General features: G+C 38.8%; 1 protein-coding gene across 2 annotated transcripts in view; it reads right to left on the reverse strand.

The window, feature by feature from the left end:
* The window catches only part of brip1 (BRCA1 interacting helicase 1), a 36,611-nt gene that overhangs the window by 7,909 nt on the left and 13,158 nt on the right, over window positions 1-15,544 (reverse strand). For both annotated transcript variants that reach the window (XM_084127138.1, XM_084127139.1), the window contains exons 7-16: window positions 13,237-13,539; window positions 10,947-11,168; window positions 9,760-9,959; window positions 9,430-9,562; window positions 9,191-9,345; window positions 8,306-8,474; window positions 8,051-8,191; window positions 7,419-7,580; window positions 1,267-1,438; window positions 1,072-1,193 (exon numbers count right to left, since the gene is read on the reverse strand). In XM_084127138.1, the coding sequence (XP_083983264.1) occupies window positions 1,072-1,193; window positions 1,267-1,438; window positions 7,419-7,580; window positions 8,051-8,191; window positions 8,306-8,474; window positions 9,191-9,345; window positions 9,430-9,562; window positions 9,760-9,959; window positions 10,947-11,168; window positions 13,237-13,539 (1,779 nt within the window). The remainder of the gene's footprint in view (window positions 1-1,071; window positions 1,194-1,266; window positions 1,439-7,418; window positions 7,581-8,050; window positions 8,192-8,305; window positions 8,475-9,190; window positions 9,346-9,429; window positions 9,563-9,759; window positions 9,960-10,946; window positions 11,169-13,236; window positions 13,540-15,544) is intronic.

Consider the following 15,544-nt stretch of genomic DNA (forward strand, 5'->3'; position numbering starts at 1 on the left):
ACATTATATAATCACGTTCTTCTTCATGCAAATGCTTTTAAACCATGCAAGCGAGAAAATACAAAAGAGAATGCGCTGTCTGTGATGCTGACACACACGACGCACAGAAAGATGCGCCAGAATCGACTTCTCTTTCCTCATGAGAGCAGTCTTAAATTAGTTAAATAAATTCGTAAATGAACGTTAAGAGTTGTGAGAAAATGGGACGCATATGGGATCCACATGTGCAGCAGTGACATCAGAATCAAATAACACTTCATTCATAAAAAGATGCCATTAAACAATTATTTGAAATATACTGTCTTTATGTTGTTTCTACATTAATTTGGAGATTAACTGTGAAATTATTACATAAAATATATTAAAAACAAGCTATCTTGTGCAATTATAACAAAATTATCCCAAGATAAAAACACAAATACACAGAGTGAGCAAACATTTAGGTGAGATTTGCAATGGTAATTGAGCAATGTTTATATATGAATAAAAGCCTTAATTAAATATGTCATCATGTAAAGTGATCTCTTCAGAAGAAATTAATGATTTCCTAGAATTTAAATGGATGGACAAAACAATTTGATAATATTAAAAATATCTATATGACAGTAGGCCTATACGGCAGTTCTTCCCTGTGGTATTGAAAATTGATACATTTCAAGGTATAGTATCAAAGTAGTATCGTGACAACACTAGTGTAGGGTGCCACACATTTTTTTAAATTTTCAAAGGGTGCCTTGACTGAAAAAAGGTTGGGAAACACTGGTCTAGAACAACTACTAAACCATTGACATTGTCATTGAGGCCAGGCATTACAGCGATTTTACCACGAATATTGGATGGAATCATTTTTTAAGTTATGTTTTTACAGAATTCTGTTAATTACATCTGCTATTTTCTTAAAGATCATACATGAAATCCATTCATCATCAGATCATAGCGTTATCCAGATGATACTAAGATGACCTGAAAAAATTGAGAAAACTTCACAGACATGTCAAATACATGCGTATAATACAGTCAAATATTGTCAAATACATTTTAATTGTGATCTGCTTTTTTTTAGACCGTTACCTGCAAATCCTTGATATTAGGGAATGGGATACCAATAGTGACCACTGCTCTGGCATTGTCATCGGTGAAGTCTAAGCCCTCGCTCACCTTCCCTCTGCAAACAGCTACCAGTAGCGCTCCATCTGGGAAAAGAAATCATAATCAACACACAGACAACACATTTAAACTAGGCATTTGGAGTAAATCAACACTAACCTCTGTTTTCACAGTTGGCTGCTGTTCCTCTGATGGCCTTATAGTAGGTCTGCAGCAGCTCATCAAAATCACCCTTGCCACCACCACGTGGCTCAGTGATCACAGTCTTTCGCTCCTCAAGCTTGTCCCACAGACCTGTGTTCATCCAGCGGTCCCTCAGTTTATCCAACATCTTATCAACACAAAAATTGACCAAGAATAATATATTATTTGCAGTGCATCCCCCCAAAACAAGACAATCCAATACTTTTAGCATGTAATATAATATTCAGTAGTTACATTAGGATATAATATTCAGTCCATAATAATATGCAAGTTCACAGGGGTACGATAAATATACTTTTTTTATTTCTCTTCTGGTGCAACACATTTGTAATTAGTGTAGAGTAATAATAGGAATGAGTTAGAATGGTAAAAAGGGATGCCTTTAATAACAAACATAATGAAAACCATATTCTCGAACACAAAAGTTTGATTCAAAACTGCAGCATCCATGTGGCCCCCATTAAAATAAAAAACAAGACTCAGTTGAAGAGGAATGTCTGAACCCTGGGTTGCCCAGTAATTCATAGTTTAATAAATGCAGACCTCCTGTTTGCATTATAAACAATTAGCTGGTTTGGGCCTTCTTTTTATATTTTTAACAAATAATGTACATTGCACACTAAAAGCCTGAGAACGAAAGCTCACAGCAAGACAAAGGACGTTTCTCTTCAGTCTTCTCTCTAGTTCCTGTTACTGAAAAACGATAAATTGCAAGTATAAACTCTGTTCATAATAAAAATCACTGTTACAGTGCTATTGTTAGTGCAAAAAAGTCAGTAACTCCCAAGGGAGGAACACTGATCTAAAAGCTCTCCCTCACAGGGAGCAATACTTGTCTCGGCTGTACGCATTTTCCTCTTGAATAGGCATGCCTTTACAATCCAAGCGAATCTTCACTGGCTTGGAAATGTGTTAGAAGGGTCAAGCAAAAGTTCTTCTTGTGATCAGAGAAAAAAAAAAAAAAAGCACCCCAGGGCTCAGTATTAGGATAATTACAGTTTTGTTGCTTAAAGGACAGAAAAACTATGCATGCCCACACCACTTTACCAAAGACGACATTAAATTCACAACTTCTAAATATTAAATCCCATCTGAGGTGGCTGAGACTTCCGCACTGTGAAAACTATTTTACACATGGATGTGACTGTGAAGTGAAGCAAGCACCAATTTCATCAGGTTTGTGCTTATAGGAGCAAACAAAGCAACTTGTCTTCAATAAAACATGACACTTGTGCTTGAAGCTGCAACAAACTCATAAATGCCACTGTTTCAAAGACTAACAATTTGCTGCAAATCCGATATGAATAAAAGGTGAATTATTAAAGCATTCTCTCAGCAGACTGCCCAAGGAACAAAACAGCCATTATACACACTGTACTTGGAGGAAATTCAGATTTCTGCGGAAGAGTTCATGACAAGAGGAGGTGGAGGACAAGAGAAAAAAGAAGCTGAAACAAAAAACATGACTCATTTAGATGAATACAACTGATGGGTTTGGATGCTGTATTCGGCATCTTAAATTCACCTTAAGGGTCAATGTTATTAATTTGTGCTTGGCCTGAAGTGTAACCCGATGATGACCTGAGCATAACAGGATAATAAAAAGCTGCCCCTTAAAAGACAGGGACACATGCAAGCACAAAGACTCCTTGTATAAGCTTGTTGTTTATATTCCCAGAGCTGTAATTTGTAAAGCCTTATAAAAGCGGGCGAAATACAATACAGTGCCACTCCAGGAGTCCCTTGGCTCAAAGGGTAATGGTCCTAATGCTTTTATCTCACAGACACTGTGAGTAAACATCACTCTATGTCTGCTTCCATTCAGTCATTTCATTACAGGCACATTTTCCACATCCCTCATTTTGACAGACTAGAGCCATAGTTTGAAAACCCAAAAGAGAAGCTAGTTAGCAAAGAGGAAGAAACTCAAGATTCTCTCAAGATTCTATAGACTCAAAACTACATATTTTTCAAAATCAGTCTCTCTCTCTCTCTCCATCCATCCATCCATCCATCCATCAATTTGTACTGAACAAATTATAATAATAAAAAACGCTCATGCAAGTAAGCAAAACAATGGATAACACCACATTCAGTCTATCAATCAAAAAAATAATAATTTGAAGAATTTAACCTGCCATTAAAACATCAACAGTGATAGAATAAACGGACAGCATCCAATGTTGCCAGTGAAAATTAGGATATGCAAGTGTGCACTTCTGTTTTAAGATGTTTGGACAAGGAATGGGCGATTGTGGGGGTGGTGGTGATGGGATGAGCACATGGCCTTCATGCCTAATTCATGGGCATTATCTGACAAGAGCAGCGCTGTTTCCACAGGGCCTAGACCAGGACACAGCAGAATGAAAATGTCAATCTGCACACTTGGCTGAGGCTCAGGTGCACAAACATTGCAGAAGTGACCCTACACCATCCCTCTCTGAGGTCAGTGACAGTGCCATCAAACAGATGGCGTGCTCAAAGACGACATGAACGCACTAGTACCAAACAAGCTCCGACAAATGATAAGAGGCATTTAACCTCACATCTCATTCTACTGTGCATGTCTGGAGAATAACAATCACTGCCTAACTTTAGATAAAAAAGGTTTAAGAACTAAAAAAAAAAGGATTTCCAAAATACAGTAAAGTGTGAGAATGTCTGACAACACAGCACTAGGCTACATTTAACCATCAGTATAAGTATATAAGGTGTGTGCAGCCCCACTTCTGACACCTCGTCTCTTACACTGCTCCCGAAGGCTGGGAGCTCAAGTCAGCAGTGACCCAGTCTCATGCCTTATTTAAGGTCCTCTTACAGTAGACCTTAATCTCACATCTTCAGAACTCTGCAGCAGACTAACATTATCAGCAATAGACCACAACGGACACATTGTTCCCACAGTCAGTTGTATTTACTGACTGACAGTTGTACTTAAGAGGTGACAAATGATCCTGGACATAAAACAGGAGGCAGAAGCCAATCATATGTCTGTATAATTAGGTAACTTCACAATCCACTACTTTAAAAGGTGAGTAATGCCTGTTACCATAGCACATATATTAAATTTATTTAATTGTATTAAATTTTGAAATATATTTATTCTAAAATGTTCTGCATTTGGACAACTCCCATTGCTTTAATCCTCTCAGATATATGTTTTTTTTTTTCCAAAAATGATGGTAAATTAATTAATTAATAAATAATTACGTATATGAATCTAGGAATATTCAGCTGAACAAATATCTTTTAGAAGAACAAACTTGAAAATGCTATATTCACTACTGTTGGTGTACAGTACATGTAAATGTGGCTGCCGTTGCCTTCGACAGTAAAGAGAAAAACTCACATCTCAGATGTCTACACAAGAACGGGTAAAAGCGTTCAGAGAAGCTGTTGATAAAACAAAGCAGAGTGAAGACTATCTAGCGAACACCCGCAGGCACAACAAAAGCTGAATAATTCATTGTGGTTAGTCGACTAAATATATGCATCACTCAGCTTGTGTCACCATGCTAGATTAAGTAGACCGGATGCAGTTCTCCTAGGGGACATGGAGGCGAGGTGGCACTGCGAGGCACAACTGTGTGCATTCTCTCTCACGCTCTTATTTCCTCTGCCACCTACACTACTCTTTATCAACTTTTCTCCAACCTTGATGCCATTCTGTCTTGTGACAACACATTGCTGTTTTTTCTTTGCAAAAGGCCTCTAAATAATGGACAAACTTAGTTGTAGGGTGGCATAAATGAAACATAGTGCCCTGGTGGCGGCAAGAGAAGACGTGTAGCTGCTGTAAATAATTCAGCTGCAAATATCTCAGTGATGATCACGCCAAGGACAGAGTGGTGTGGCGCCCCTGCCAGAGCTATAGCTGGAATAAAGGGGTTGCCTCACTAATTATTAATAATAAATGTTATATGTTATATACTGTATTATACAATTATATGTTGTAAACATGTACATAATAATGAAAATATTTTTCAAATAAAATAAGTAGTATATAACTATGTCTATTTATGTATCAATGTAAACATGTACACAAAAATAATATATAAAATGAAGATATATGATATAATTATACTATATATACTGTATGTGTCTGTGTAAAATCACATATTTACATGTATTTACAACAGTAATAATATTATAAAATTATATATAAAATACACAAAAATATATAGAGCAAAAGCACTAATAAACACATAAATCAAGCAAGTATTTCTGTAATACAATTACCTTGGATCACATGTGCTACAGTATCTCTACTGATACTGTTGAGACTGCACTTATAGCTACGCCTAGGAGACTGCAGACAGTATGCTGAGAGGCCTTGGGGGCTCATAGCCTGTGCTCAGAACCCCTGCAGAGCACTTTGACTTTGAGAGGATGCAAGTTATATAGATACATCCACCAACCCCTCCTTTCCACCCCACCTCGCTAGGCGCCAGCTTAGATGCATCTTCACACAGACAGCTTGGCGACGTCAGTTCTAATGGCCCTTATCTTAATCTGCTTTAAAAGCATCCTGCATTTCCACAAGATCTTTTCACCTTTCCTAGCCCACATTTAATAAGCAGGCCCTCCTAACTGTTTAGCCCTTCTTGTCATGCCAGAAAACATGGGCCGCTGTGGTTAACAGGGGTCCAACTGAGACAGGTTGGAAGCTGCAAGACCACATCTTGAGAACAGTACAGGGCTTGCGTGTCTATCTGTGTGAGTTATGAATGATAATGTTGGGGGGCCTGGGGGAGGTATAGCACATTTGGTGCCATGGGGACAAATGGCCAGAACAGACACACATCATACACATGGTCCTTTGCAGAATGGAGAGAAAGTGATCAAGCAGGAGTTGAGAGGTCTCTGGAGACTACAGATGTTCTGGTCTGCTCCTCAGATGGGATTCTCAGGCTCCAGAATTTTCAGAGTCTCCAATGAGTCCCTAAACTGCTCAATTTCCAGATTAAACATTAATCCGCATGGAGCATTCATACATAGACATGATATACAATAGGGAATTTATGTGGTCAATTTATAAAGAAACTGGTTCTTGTGTTAAAGTTGGGGTAGCATACTATGATTCTGGTAGGCTAAATATATTGGATGAAATATATTGGATGATATATATTGGAAATGTGCACTAAGTGTACATCAACACGAAGATGTACATGCACACACACACAGACATTTGAGAATGTTAATCATCCCCTCTGAGGGTACATCATGACAGGCAGCTTGAATAGGCCTGAATTATTCATTAACTAAACGTAACAAACAATGATGAACAAAGTATTTTTCAATGGTTTTCAATAATTGAGCCTGTTACCTGAAAAGGGATACAGAAAAACCGTGAGCCAGCACTCAAAGGTTTGTTCATTATCCATAATACATTATAGCCACGTATTATTGCATGTGGTCATTGTCTGACCACTGCTATTGAATTTTGAAACAGATGCTTCTAGTGTTATGACTTTGAGGATCCTCTACCGGAATGTCAAACAGCAACCACAGTCTTACACAACATGCAGACAATATTTTTATGGCAGTTCTGAGGAAAACATTAGCTTGTTTACAGAAATGCAAAATTGTGGTCTCTAAGGCCTCCCAGTGGCAGCTGTATAGTGCTGCAGTATCAAATTGACATGACTTAGTAAAAAAACAACAACTCATGTTTCAGAATCTTAGATTTTGTTAGATTCTTTATAAGCAAAGAGGGATGAGATTAAAAGGTTAACTGGATTTTTATATTTTCTGTTGCTACTTGCTAAAGTACTAGATTTAAGTGGGAGGTTGCCAGTGTATTGCTATGCAGTTGCTAAGATGTTTAGGTTGGCTGCTAGCCCACTGGTAGTTCAGCAGGTACTAAACAATCAAAAGAGACCATTCCCAAGTCTCTATAGTCTATAAATATGGCTCAGGTGCCCCCCTTCAAATTAAATTGGTCATTTTATCACTTGCTTATCATTCATATCCTTAGCACAAATGGTGCTACTAAATTGAACACTTTGAGTCAGAGGTTTGTTCAAATCCCTAACCATATGTATGAGCAAAAGTGACGCTTGAGTTAGCCAGTGCCATTAATTGCAGGGTATATTGACTCTACACACCTTGTAGGATGGCAGGAAGCAGAGAACCCCTCGACTCACTACGTGGCACACTTTCAAAAGCAGGGCCCCTACTTCATCTTGGAAGGCAAATGTCTCTGCATGCTGAAATGTGGCGCAAAGTTTACGACCCTGAGGCCCTGCACCAACTGTACCGACCCAGACCTGCAACAAACACACACACCTATTATACAACTAAGAATTTAAGTTACACTATCAATAAAAAGTTATTTCGATTTTCTTTAAACAAATTAATAATTTTATTTAGCAAGGACACATTAAATTGATCAAAAAGACATTTATAATTTTACAAAATAAATTTCTCTCAAATTAATGTTTTTGAACTTTATTTAAAAGAATCCTGAAAGAAAAAATGTATTGTGGTTTACACAAAAATACTAAAATATTCATTCTTGAGCACCAAATCAACATATTAGAATATTTTCTGAAGGATCATGTGACACTAAAGGCTAGAGTAAATGGCTGCTGAAAATACAGCTTTGCCATCACAGGTATTTTAAAATATATTAAGATAGAAAACAATTTTTAATTTGTAATAAACTTTCACAATATAACTTTTTTTTTACTGTATTTTTGGTAGATCCACATCCTGATAAATGCTATGTAGCAATGACCTGTGACTTGCTGATAACGTGATTGGCCTCCAGCTGGATGGAGAATTTGATGCCAAGTTCAGAGGAAAAGGAGCCCATGGGAGAGAGGGTGCCTGAAGTTAGCACGATAGTCCGCACTGAATCGCTCAGATCTGAAAATGCCTGCCAAGACACAAACCACCAACTACTACAGTAACAGCTTACAATTCATATTCATACTAACAACATTTAAATTAGATTTTTTTTTTGTTCTGCAACAAGCAAAGTTGTTCTCACCACAGCAGGGTTGAGGCACCAAAAGCTCAGGGTGTGCACCAGAGTTTTGGTGCGGGTGCTCTGTCGGCGACGCTGGGGTCGTGCAAAAAAGCCCTGAGTGTCGGGCAGGTCCTGCTGGGTTGTCCACATGTAGCTCTGCTGGAGAGCCACACGGTAATCATCTGCAAACCTGTACATATCCACAAACAGAGAAATTAAGTAAAAACAATAGATGAATGTGAAATAACTGGATTTTGGGGTATTAAGTGGCTTACTAGAGCATGTAGTAGAAAGTTTGTTCAAAGCTTTTAAAAAAGACAAGGATTATTAAGTACACTAAAATACATTGGGAGTTATTTTCGTGCATTAAACTAGGGCTGGGTGATATGTCAATTATTTGAAGATACATTTGTGATGATTTGTGACAAAATTATATTGTGTCCTGTAAATTTAAATATCAGAAGCAAATAATGGTTTTCCATTCAAACTAATCTTTTAAATGTATTATTGATTCAGCAATTCAATTGTATAATTTTTTTTTTCTGAGTGGCGTTTGTTATGCAATGAAAACATTTTGTAAAAATAAAATGTAGGTAAATATTGGAGCAATTAAGTGAAAAATGTGGAAAAGTGAATGGGAAACAAGCATTTATTATTTATAACTAAAATTCATCATTTTACTTATAGCAGCTTATTTTGAATTTATGATTCCTCTCTTAATTTTACACTTAAATCTTGCCAACTCTTAGGAGTAGACTAGCATAAAGATACCCATAAAGAAAAAAGACATGGACTAAAAGCCATAAAACTCCAATTGCGATTTCAAGGGGTCTTTAAAAATCACTGCCAAAAACCTTTTTAGAGATAGTAAGGTAAGAAGAATGATGGGTAGTTTGTGATAATGACCTGCAATTTTGTCTGAAAAGAAATTCCAGCACCATAAAGAGGCTTTTGAGCATTGACTGAGTGTTGGAGCTGATGGTGGGAACCTGCACTGTGTCTTCTCTCCCGTTCACTATCCCGATTCGCTCCTCCTTCTCTAGCACTGCTGCCAGGTTTTTCTACACAAATCAGATACAAAAAGGAGGGGAGACTGTTAGTATACTCCTGGTATAAGGGGAGGAAGGTACACAGAGGAAGAATACCTGTAGCAAAGAGAAGGTGTCTGCTGTGATGCCAAGGCCACGGAAGATGCCAAGAACCTCCGTCCCTGTCCAGACCTTACATGAAGACTCATATTCACGCTCCTCCAAGCCATCGCAGCTTTCCTGCACCCAGCTACATAAAAGTATGGACACAAAGATATAATTAATTTTATTTCAATTCTTTGGACTATTTAGCTCCCAATTTACACAATTACATACTGGTCCACATAAAGAAATATTAAGAATATTAGACTACAACTCATGATGAAGCCAAATATGGATGTCCCACCACCTATGATGTGAAACTATTGAAGAAAAGAGGGGCCATACTTGGCAAGGCTGCAGCAGAATGCTAGCAGTGGCTTGTGTTGATCACGCCGAATGTTATGCGTCACCATTCCGTCAATATCATCACGTGCCAGCAACAGCTGAGCTTGATTCAGGGTGAAACTGGCACTCTCACGGGCACAATCCTCTATGTTATGAGCCTCGTCCAGCACCACAATCTGCTCCTTCAGATTGATTTCCATCTGGAAAGAGGAGCAAAGATGGATACAAATAAAAATCCTTAAAATATCCAAACACATGCGTTATCAATCTTATTTGAAGACTTTCATTGACTTCTTTAAACTAGGGATGGACATTTTTTTTAAATGTAACTTTTTAGTAGTGCTGTCGATTTATCGCATTAATTTAACTAATTAGCTATGGAAAAATAACATGATTAAAATGATTTAATGCAATTAACACACCCAGCCTGCCCCAGACCTATGCAGTTCATCTTACATTTCATTCAGTTGATTGGTGGCAACATGAAGCTGGGCAACATCTCACTGTGTGATGCAGCCTATAGAATTCAGTGAGACTGCCCCTAAAATTCAAGATATTGGGGCAAAATGCAGTTGTCGTCTCATATTTAAATCAAATGATATAGTTCACACGAGCAATGACTGCAATATCACACAAGTGCGGTTTTTGTTACGAATAGCTCGAGTGCAAATGTGATATTGATTTACAACTGTTCAATAAATAATAATATTGCGGTATATTTTAGACACAATATTGTCTGTTTTCATCACCCTTGTACCCTAAAAGTTTATGTGTAGTAAATTCCATGTTAAATCAAATAAAATATGTTTTTCAAAAGTTACTTTTCATAATGTCTATTTAATGCTTTTCCCATTTAACACAATAATGACTTTAATAACTTTAAATTATATTTTGGGGCTAATTTCTGAACCAAATTTGATGCGCGATTCATTTGCGATTAAATGGATGAATTAATTGGCACATCATGTAATTAATTAGACTGAAAATTGTATTCACTTGACAACCCTAGTTTTAGTCTCTTACACAAAAATATATTATTAAACTGATAAGTGTGGTATCAGCACAAAACACTCTGTAAATAATCTATAAAGCAACATAATTATATCTATATAAATAAAAATATAGTTCATTACATTCTGTGTATACTGAAACTTAGATTATATGGTAGCTTATGGACTGATGCTCACACTCTCACGAATAAGGGGGTCCAGCAGGTAGTTGTAAGGACAGAACACAATGCAGGCCTCTTGCATGAGCTCCCGAGCTGCGTAGTAAGCACAGGACCGCAGCTTGCCACCAAGACGCACCAGATCCTCAATGTCCCAGGCCTGGTGTAGCCCATGAACCAACTGTAAAGAGCTCTGATCACGCATTTTATGCACATTGTGGTAGTACCGGCATGACAGACCCTGAAACGCAGACAGATAACATCGCTTTATGAAAAGAGGTATGCTTGAGATGCTTAAAAAGATTTAAGTGTATAAGTGGTAAAGCGCAGTGCTAGCAACACCAAGGTTGTGGGTTTGAATCCCAGGGAATGCATGAACTGATACAATGAACTGTTAATGCGCTTTTATATGATTATTTAGGCAGCTGCCTCAATGCAGAAAAGGGAAGCATCTGTGCATTGTTTTGCATTTCACTGGAAACTGTAACATGCTGCTGAAAGGCTGATAGCAGCTTCCAGTATACATACTCAAAGAGGGATTAGTTGTCAATGAGAGCATGGGATAAACGTCAACCCGATCGTGCCGTTTTGATCCCCCTGTCCTCCAACCCTTATGAAGGTGATGATGGCATCACTGAGGGGTGTGCAACCTAACGACAAGTGTCTGAAAGGCCTACGCACTTCAGCCATTCAGTAGGGCCAGGAGAGCAGAATAAAGACTCGGAGTGGGGCTCATAAGAGGACACAAGAGATGGGGCCTCAGGGAGGATGAGGAAAATGACAGCTCATTCCCTCCTCTCTCTGAGCAGGGTTGTCGGCACGGCCTTCCCCGCTTTCATGTGCAGGGGTGCGACACAGTCGAGAGGTGAGTGGACACCTGTGGTGACAGGATAATAGGTATCATTATATGGGCTGCCCGATGGTCAGAGACTAAGTAACACGGACAATACCGAATCTCCCACTGGAACAAAGTGTGTTTGAAGCCTTTGACAAGGCTGCACAACAAAAAAGGTCTGTATGACTGATTGGGGATATTATCGCCTGTAACTGTTTTCCACAACTTTGGTGACGGAGATTAAGTTTGTGAAACCTTAAAGCAAGGGTTTGCATTTCAGTGTGGGCAGCTCGTCTTCTTTTCTTACGACAGTATTACAGTGAAAGGAGAAGAGGGTTCACAGAATAAGTGGCCACACTTGCTGTTTGGCCTGCAGGCCACTGTGAAGATCAGGAAATGAGGTGTTTGGTTCCACAGTAAATAGTGGGTCAATCTCCGTTCACAAGATCCAATTTAAGACTTTCAAAGGCAAACAAATTCATGATGAGCTGATCACTACTTAGGCCCAACACTCAATGATGAAACAGGGCAAAGGCCATGACCTGTACACTTAGGCGGTCAGTGGAAATAGTGTGTAAAGGGGTGATTTTTTGCTACACACACACACAGAGGAGGAAAAAACACTGTTATCATAATAATAAATCTAAACTGACACCATTCTAATAAGGATGCACAACAATTTCTACCACCGAAAATATCATTCTTCAGTCAAATGTCGAAAACGCAGACAGAATCTGTTAAGGTGCGGCCACATTTACTGTTGTTCTGTGAATTTTTGCAGGTGAAATCCAGTCATTTCAATAGAAATCCACACGATCAGGAATTTCCCCATGCAGATTTCGCAACGGTTGATCACATCATAATGTGATCTTTTGCATCTTTACTACTTAACACTAAGTTTGTATTGAACAACATGTGCATAACTGCACTGTTTTTACATCTATACAACTGCACAGTATTTTTAAAAAGTTGTCGGAACCAAGATATTTAAGTACAAATGGCAACATGGTTTTTACCATTTAAAAATAATACTAGAATATTTTGGTTATAAAAATGATAGATTTAATATTTATTTATATTTTGAAAATATTCTAATATTCATAGAATATTTTCTAAATACGAAAGATATCAGAAAAATATTAATACAATTTGTTGAGTTATTCCAAATAAAGGCTGAATTTAAAATGAGCATTTTTAATTATCCATTACAAGATTCCATAATTTTTGTTTCAGCAAATAATTTTCATTTTGGTGCATCACCACAGAGAAAAAGGTTCATTGTTGATCTTTAGGTTTCTCTCACAACACCAATATCGAGTTCAGAGTTCAGTCTCATAAAAGGCCTTGAACTCGGTGAACCTAAATCTACTCTCTTTTATCCCTCTCAGAGGCACTAATGATGACAGATGAATGAAGAACCTGTGCTTAAAGGTGGTTGCGATGTCACGGTGTAACCTGGGAAGGGGTGACTCACGTTCTTGGCCTCCAGCAGCTCCTTGCAGCGCTCGTTGCGGTTGGCATGAGGTACCACTTCGGGGTGGACACAGGTGTGGTCTCGGCTGGACAGTATTGTCATGGGCACGGTGGAGTAAAGCGTCCGTTTCAGCTCCCGTGCGATCTGTGTGATCTGCTTATGAGTACGAGTACCGAAGAAGATCTTTGGGATTTTTTTCCTCTCGCTTCCCTCTTTGTCTTTCTCATTGTCCTTGGACTTTTCAACCAGTTTATGTCCTGCTTTGAGGTTGGCGCAAGGACAGAGAGAACAAGACACGGGAGACTGTCGAACACAAAGAGAGAGAGAGAAAAACAAGTCAAGCGTAAACATTACAAAGAGAAACAACCTACTTGAAGCAATTCTACAGCCCTTGTTTGTCCAGCTCATGAAAAAGGCTTTTGTATTAGCAGTCGTATAGATAATCATTCAAATAACAGGCAAAAGCTATAAGTCAAGACAGAATGACCCCAAGCAAGACTGTAATTTTAGACCGTGCCATTGTTCATGCTACTGGCCCCCTGATTGGATCTCTTTAATTGCAGCTTTCACACAAAGGGCCATGCTTGCCTGCAGCCAGCTCTAGTGGTGAAACCGATCTTGAGGATGGTATGAGCATTTTAAGTGTCCCACTTTCCCCTCCATTCATGGGAATGACACAACTCATGTGTTACACAGTTGGTGTCAAACAGAGAGTCATTGCTTCATTCTGTGGGAGACAGTGTTATTGTCCGAGTACTGAAATATTGCATGCATAAAACAAGAAAAGCTTGTGAAGTGTTTTAATCTACACTACTTGTGTTTTTTTCCTTTCAACAACATGATTTTGTCCAGGCATGACTGATAATTGGTTGATATTACAGTTACTATTTTGTATAAATAAATAAATAAAAATAAAATAAAAATCACTTTAAATTCTAAAAGTGAATTTAGGCATCATGCCATTATAATGTACAGAATGAAAAAAATTAATATTCATTTTGAAATTTTCTAAAGATCACATTTAACTTTGTTATTAAATTATTTGTGTTTTTAACTTTACCTTTGCTGGCATTTAACACTCAATCTAAATTAGCATGCATAATTTAATAAATATTATAAGATTTTGTCAAATAAAATCTCTGTTTTCAGTCTTCCTTCAGTCCTTCAAAATAACAGTAGCTTCTTTTCTTTTCCTAAAAGTGACAGTAAGATTATCCCTCATAAGCAAATGCTAAGTCACGGCGTGTGTTACACCTTCACATCAGGGATCAAGCTGTCCTTTAGCCTGCACTCCACTGAAGAGGTCCAGCTCCAGTTACCTGAGTTGCTTCTCAAACCTTGTTTGTCATTAAATATTACAGTAAGTGATAGAATGGAAGCGAACGTGAGCCTGTCTTGCAAACCGTCCCCCGGTGGGACAAAGACCAGGTCCGACGTGCTAAATAAACAGAGAGCTGGCAGCAGCTAAGGTTACGGCTTCGCAGGAAGAGTTACGGCCCTGCCGATCACCTTACCTGCTGCTGCCACATTCAATAGGCCAGTCCAAGTATCCTGCCTCCTATACTGAATAATTACTTATTCATCGCAGGGGGGAGAGAAAGGGCCGATTGTGAATGGGAGGCCTTGTCAGTAGCCGTGCAGGAAACAGCTGACACAAGGGTATCCGTTACATGCAGCCTGCCACAGTTTCGGCCCCTCTCGCTACCGCACAGCAAATAAGACACCCCTGGAATGCAGATAACAGCCTCCATTGGCCAGACCTGCCGCCATAGACACATTCAGGCGGACTGGCGCATTCTTTCCGGCGAGGCCCTGATATCAGCAGAGCAGAGAGCTACACCTCAGGCCACTCCAGACCTCAACAGCGGCTCCTAATAAAACAGTGCGTGGCATTGTGTGAGAGCGTTAACCCAAGCATGCTGTTCCAGTCAGGGGCAGACACCTGCAGATGCATCTAGCAGCTCATTGCTCTGCTAATAAAATGTGGCCATTGTTCTGGAACCAAAAAATGAGCAAGGATATTGGGAAAGCGTCTTCAGGGATTTGTTGCAGCACTGGTGTACAATGAAAGCATTTCACAGCTCCTGTGGGACCTAACAGCTAGTTACAGTTCAGGGCCAGCACACATACTACAAATACAAAAAATAAGCTGCAAGTCACTATGTGATGTGTTTTAGGGGTAATGGATACATGAAGAGTAGAGAAAGAACTTTATTTTTGCTGGATTTTTTTTTTTTTTTTTTACAAACCAGAACCGTCACAGTTGGTACCGTCAATGGTTCCCACATGAGCATTATTCCGCTGATGT

Source organism: Abramis brama (assembly GCF_963993115.1).
Source record: "Abramis brama genome assembly, chromosome: 10".
NCBI lineage: Eukaryota > Metazoa > Chordata > Actinopteri > Cypriniformes > Leuciscidae > Abramis > Abramis brama.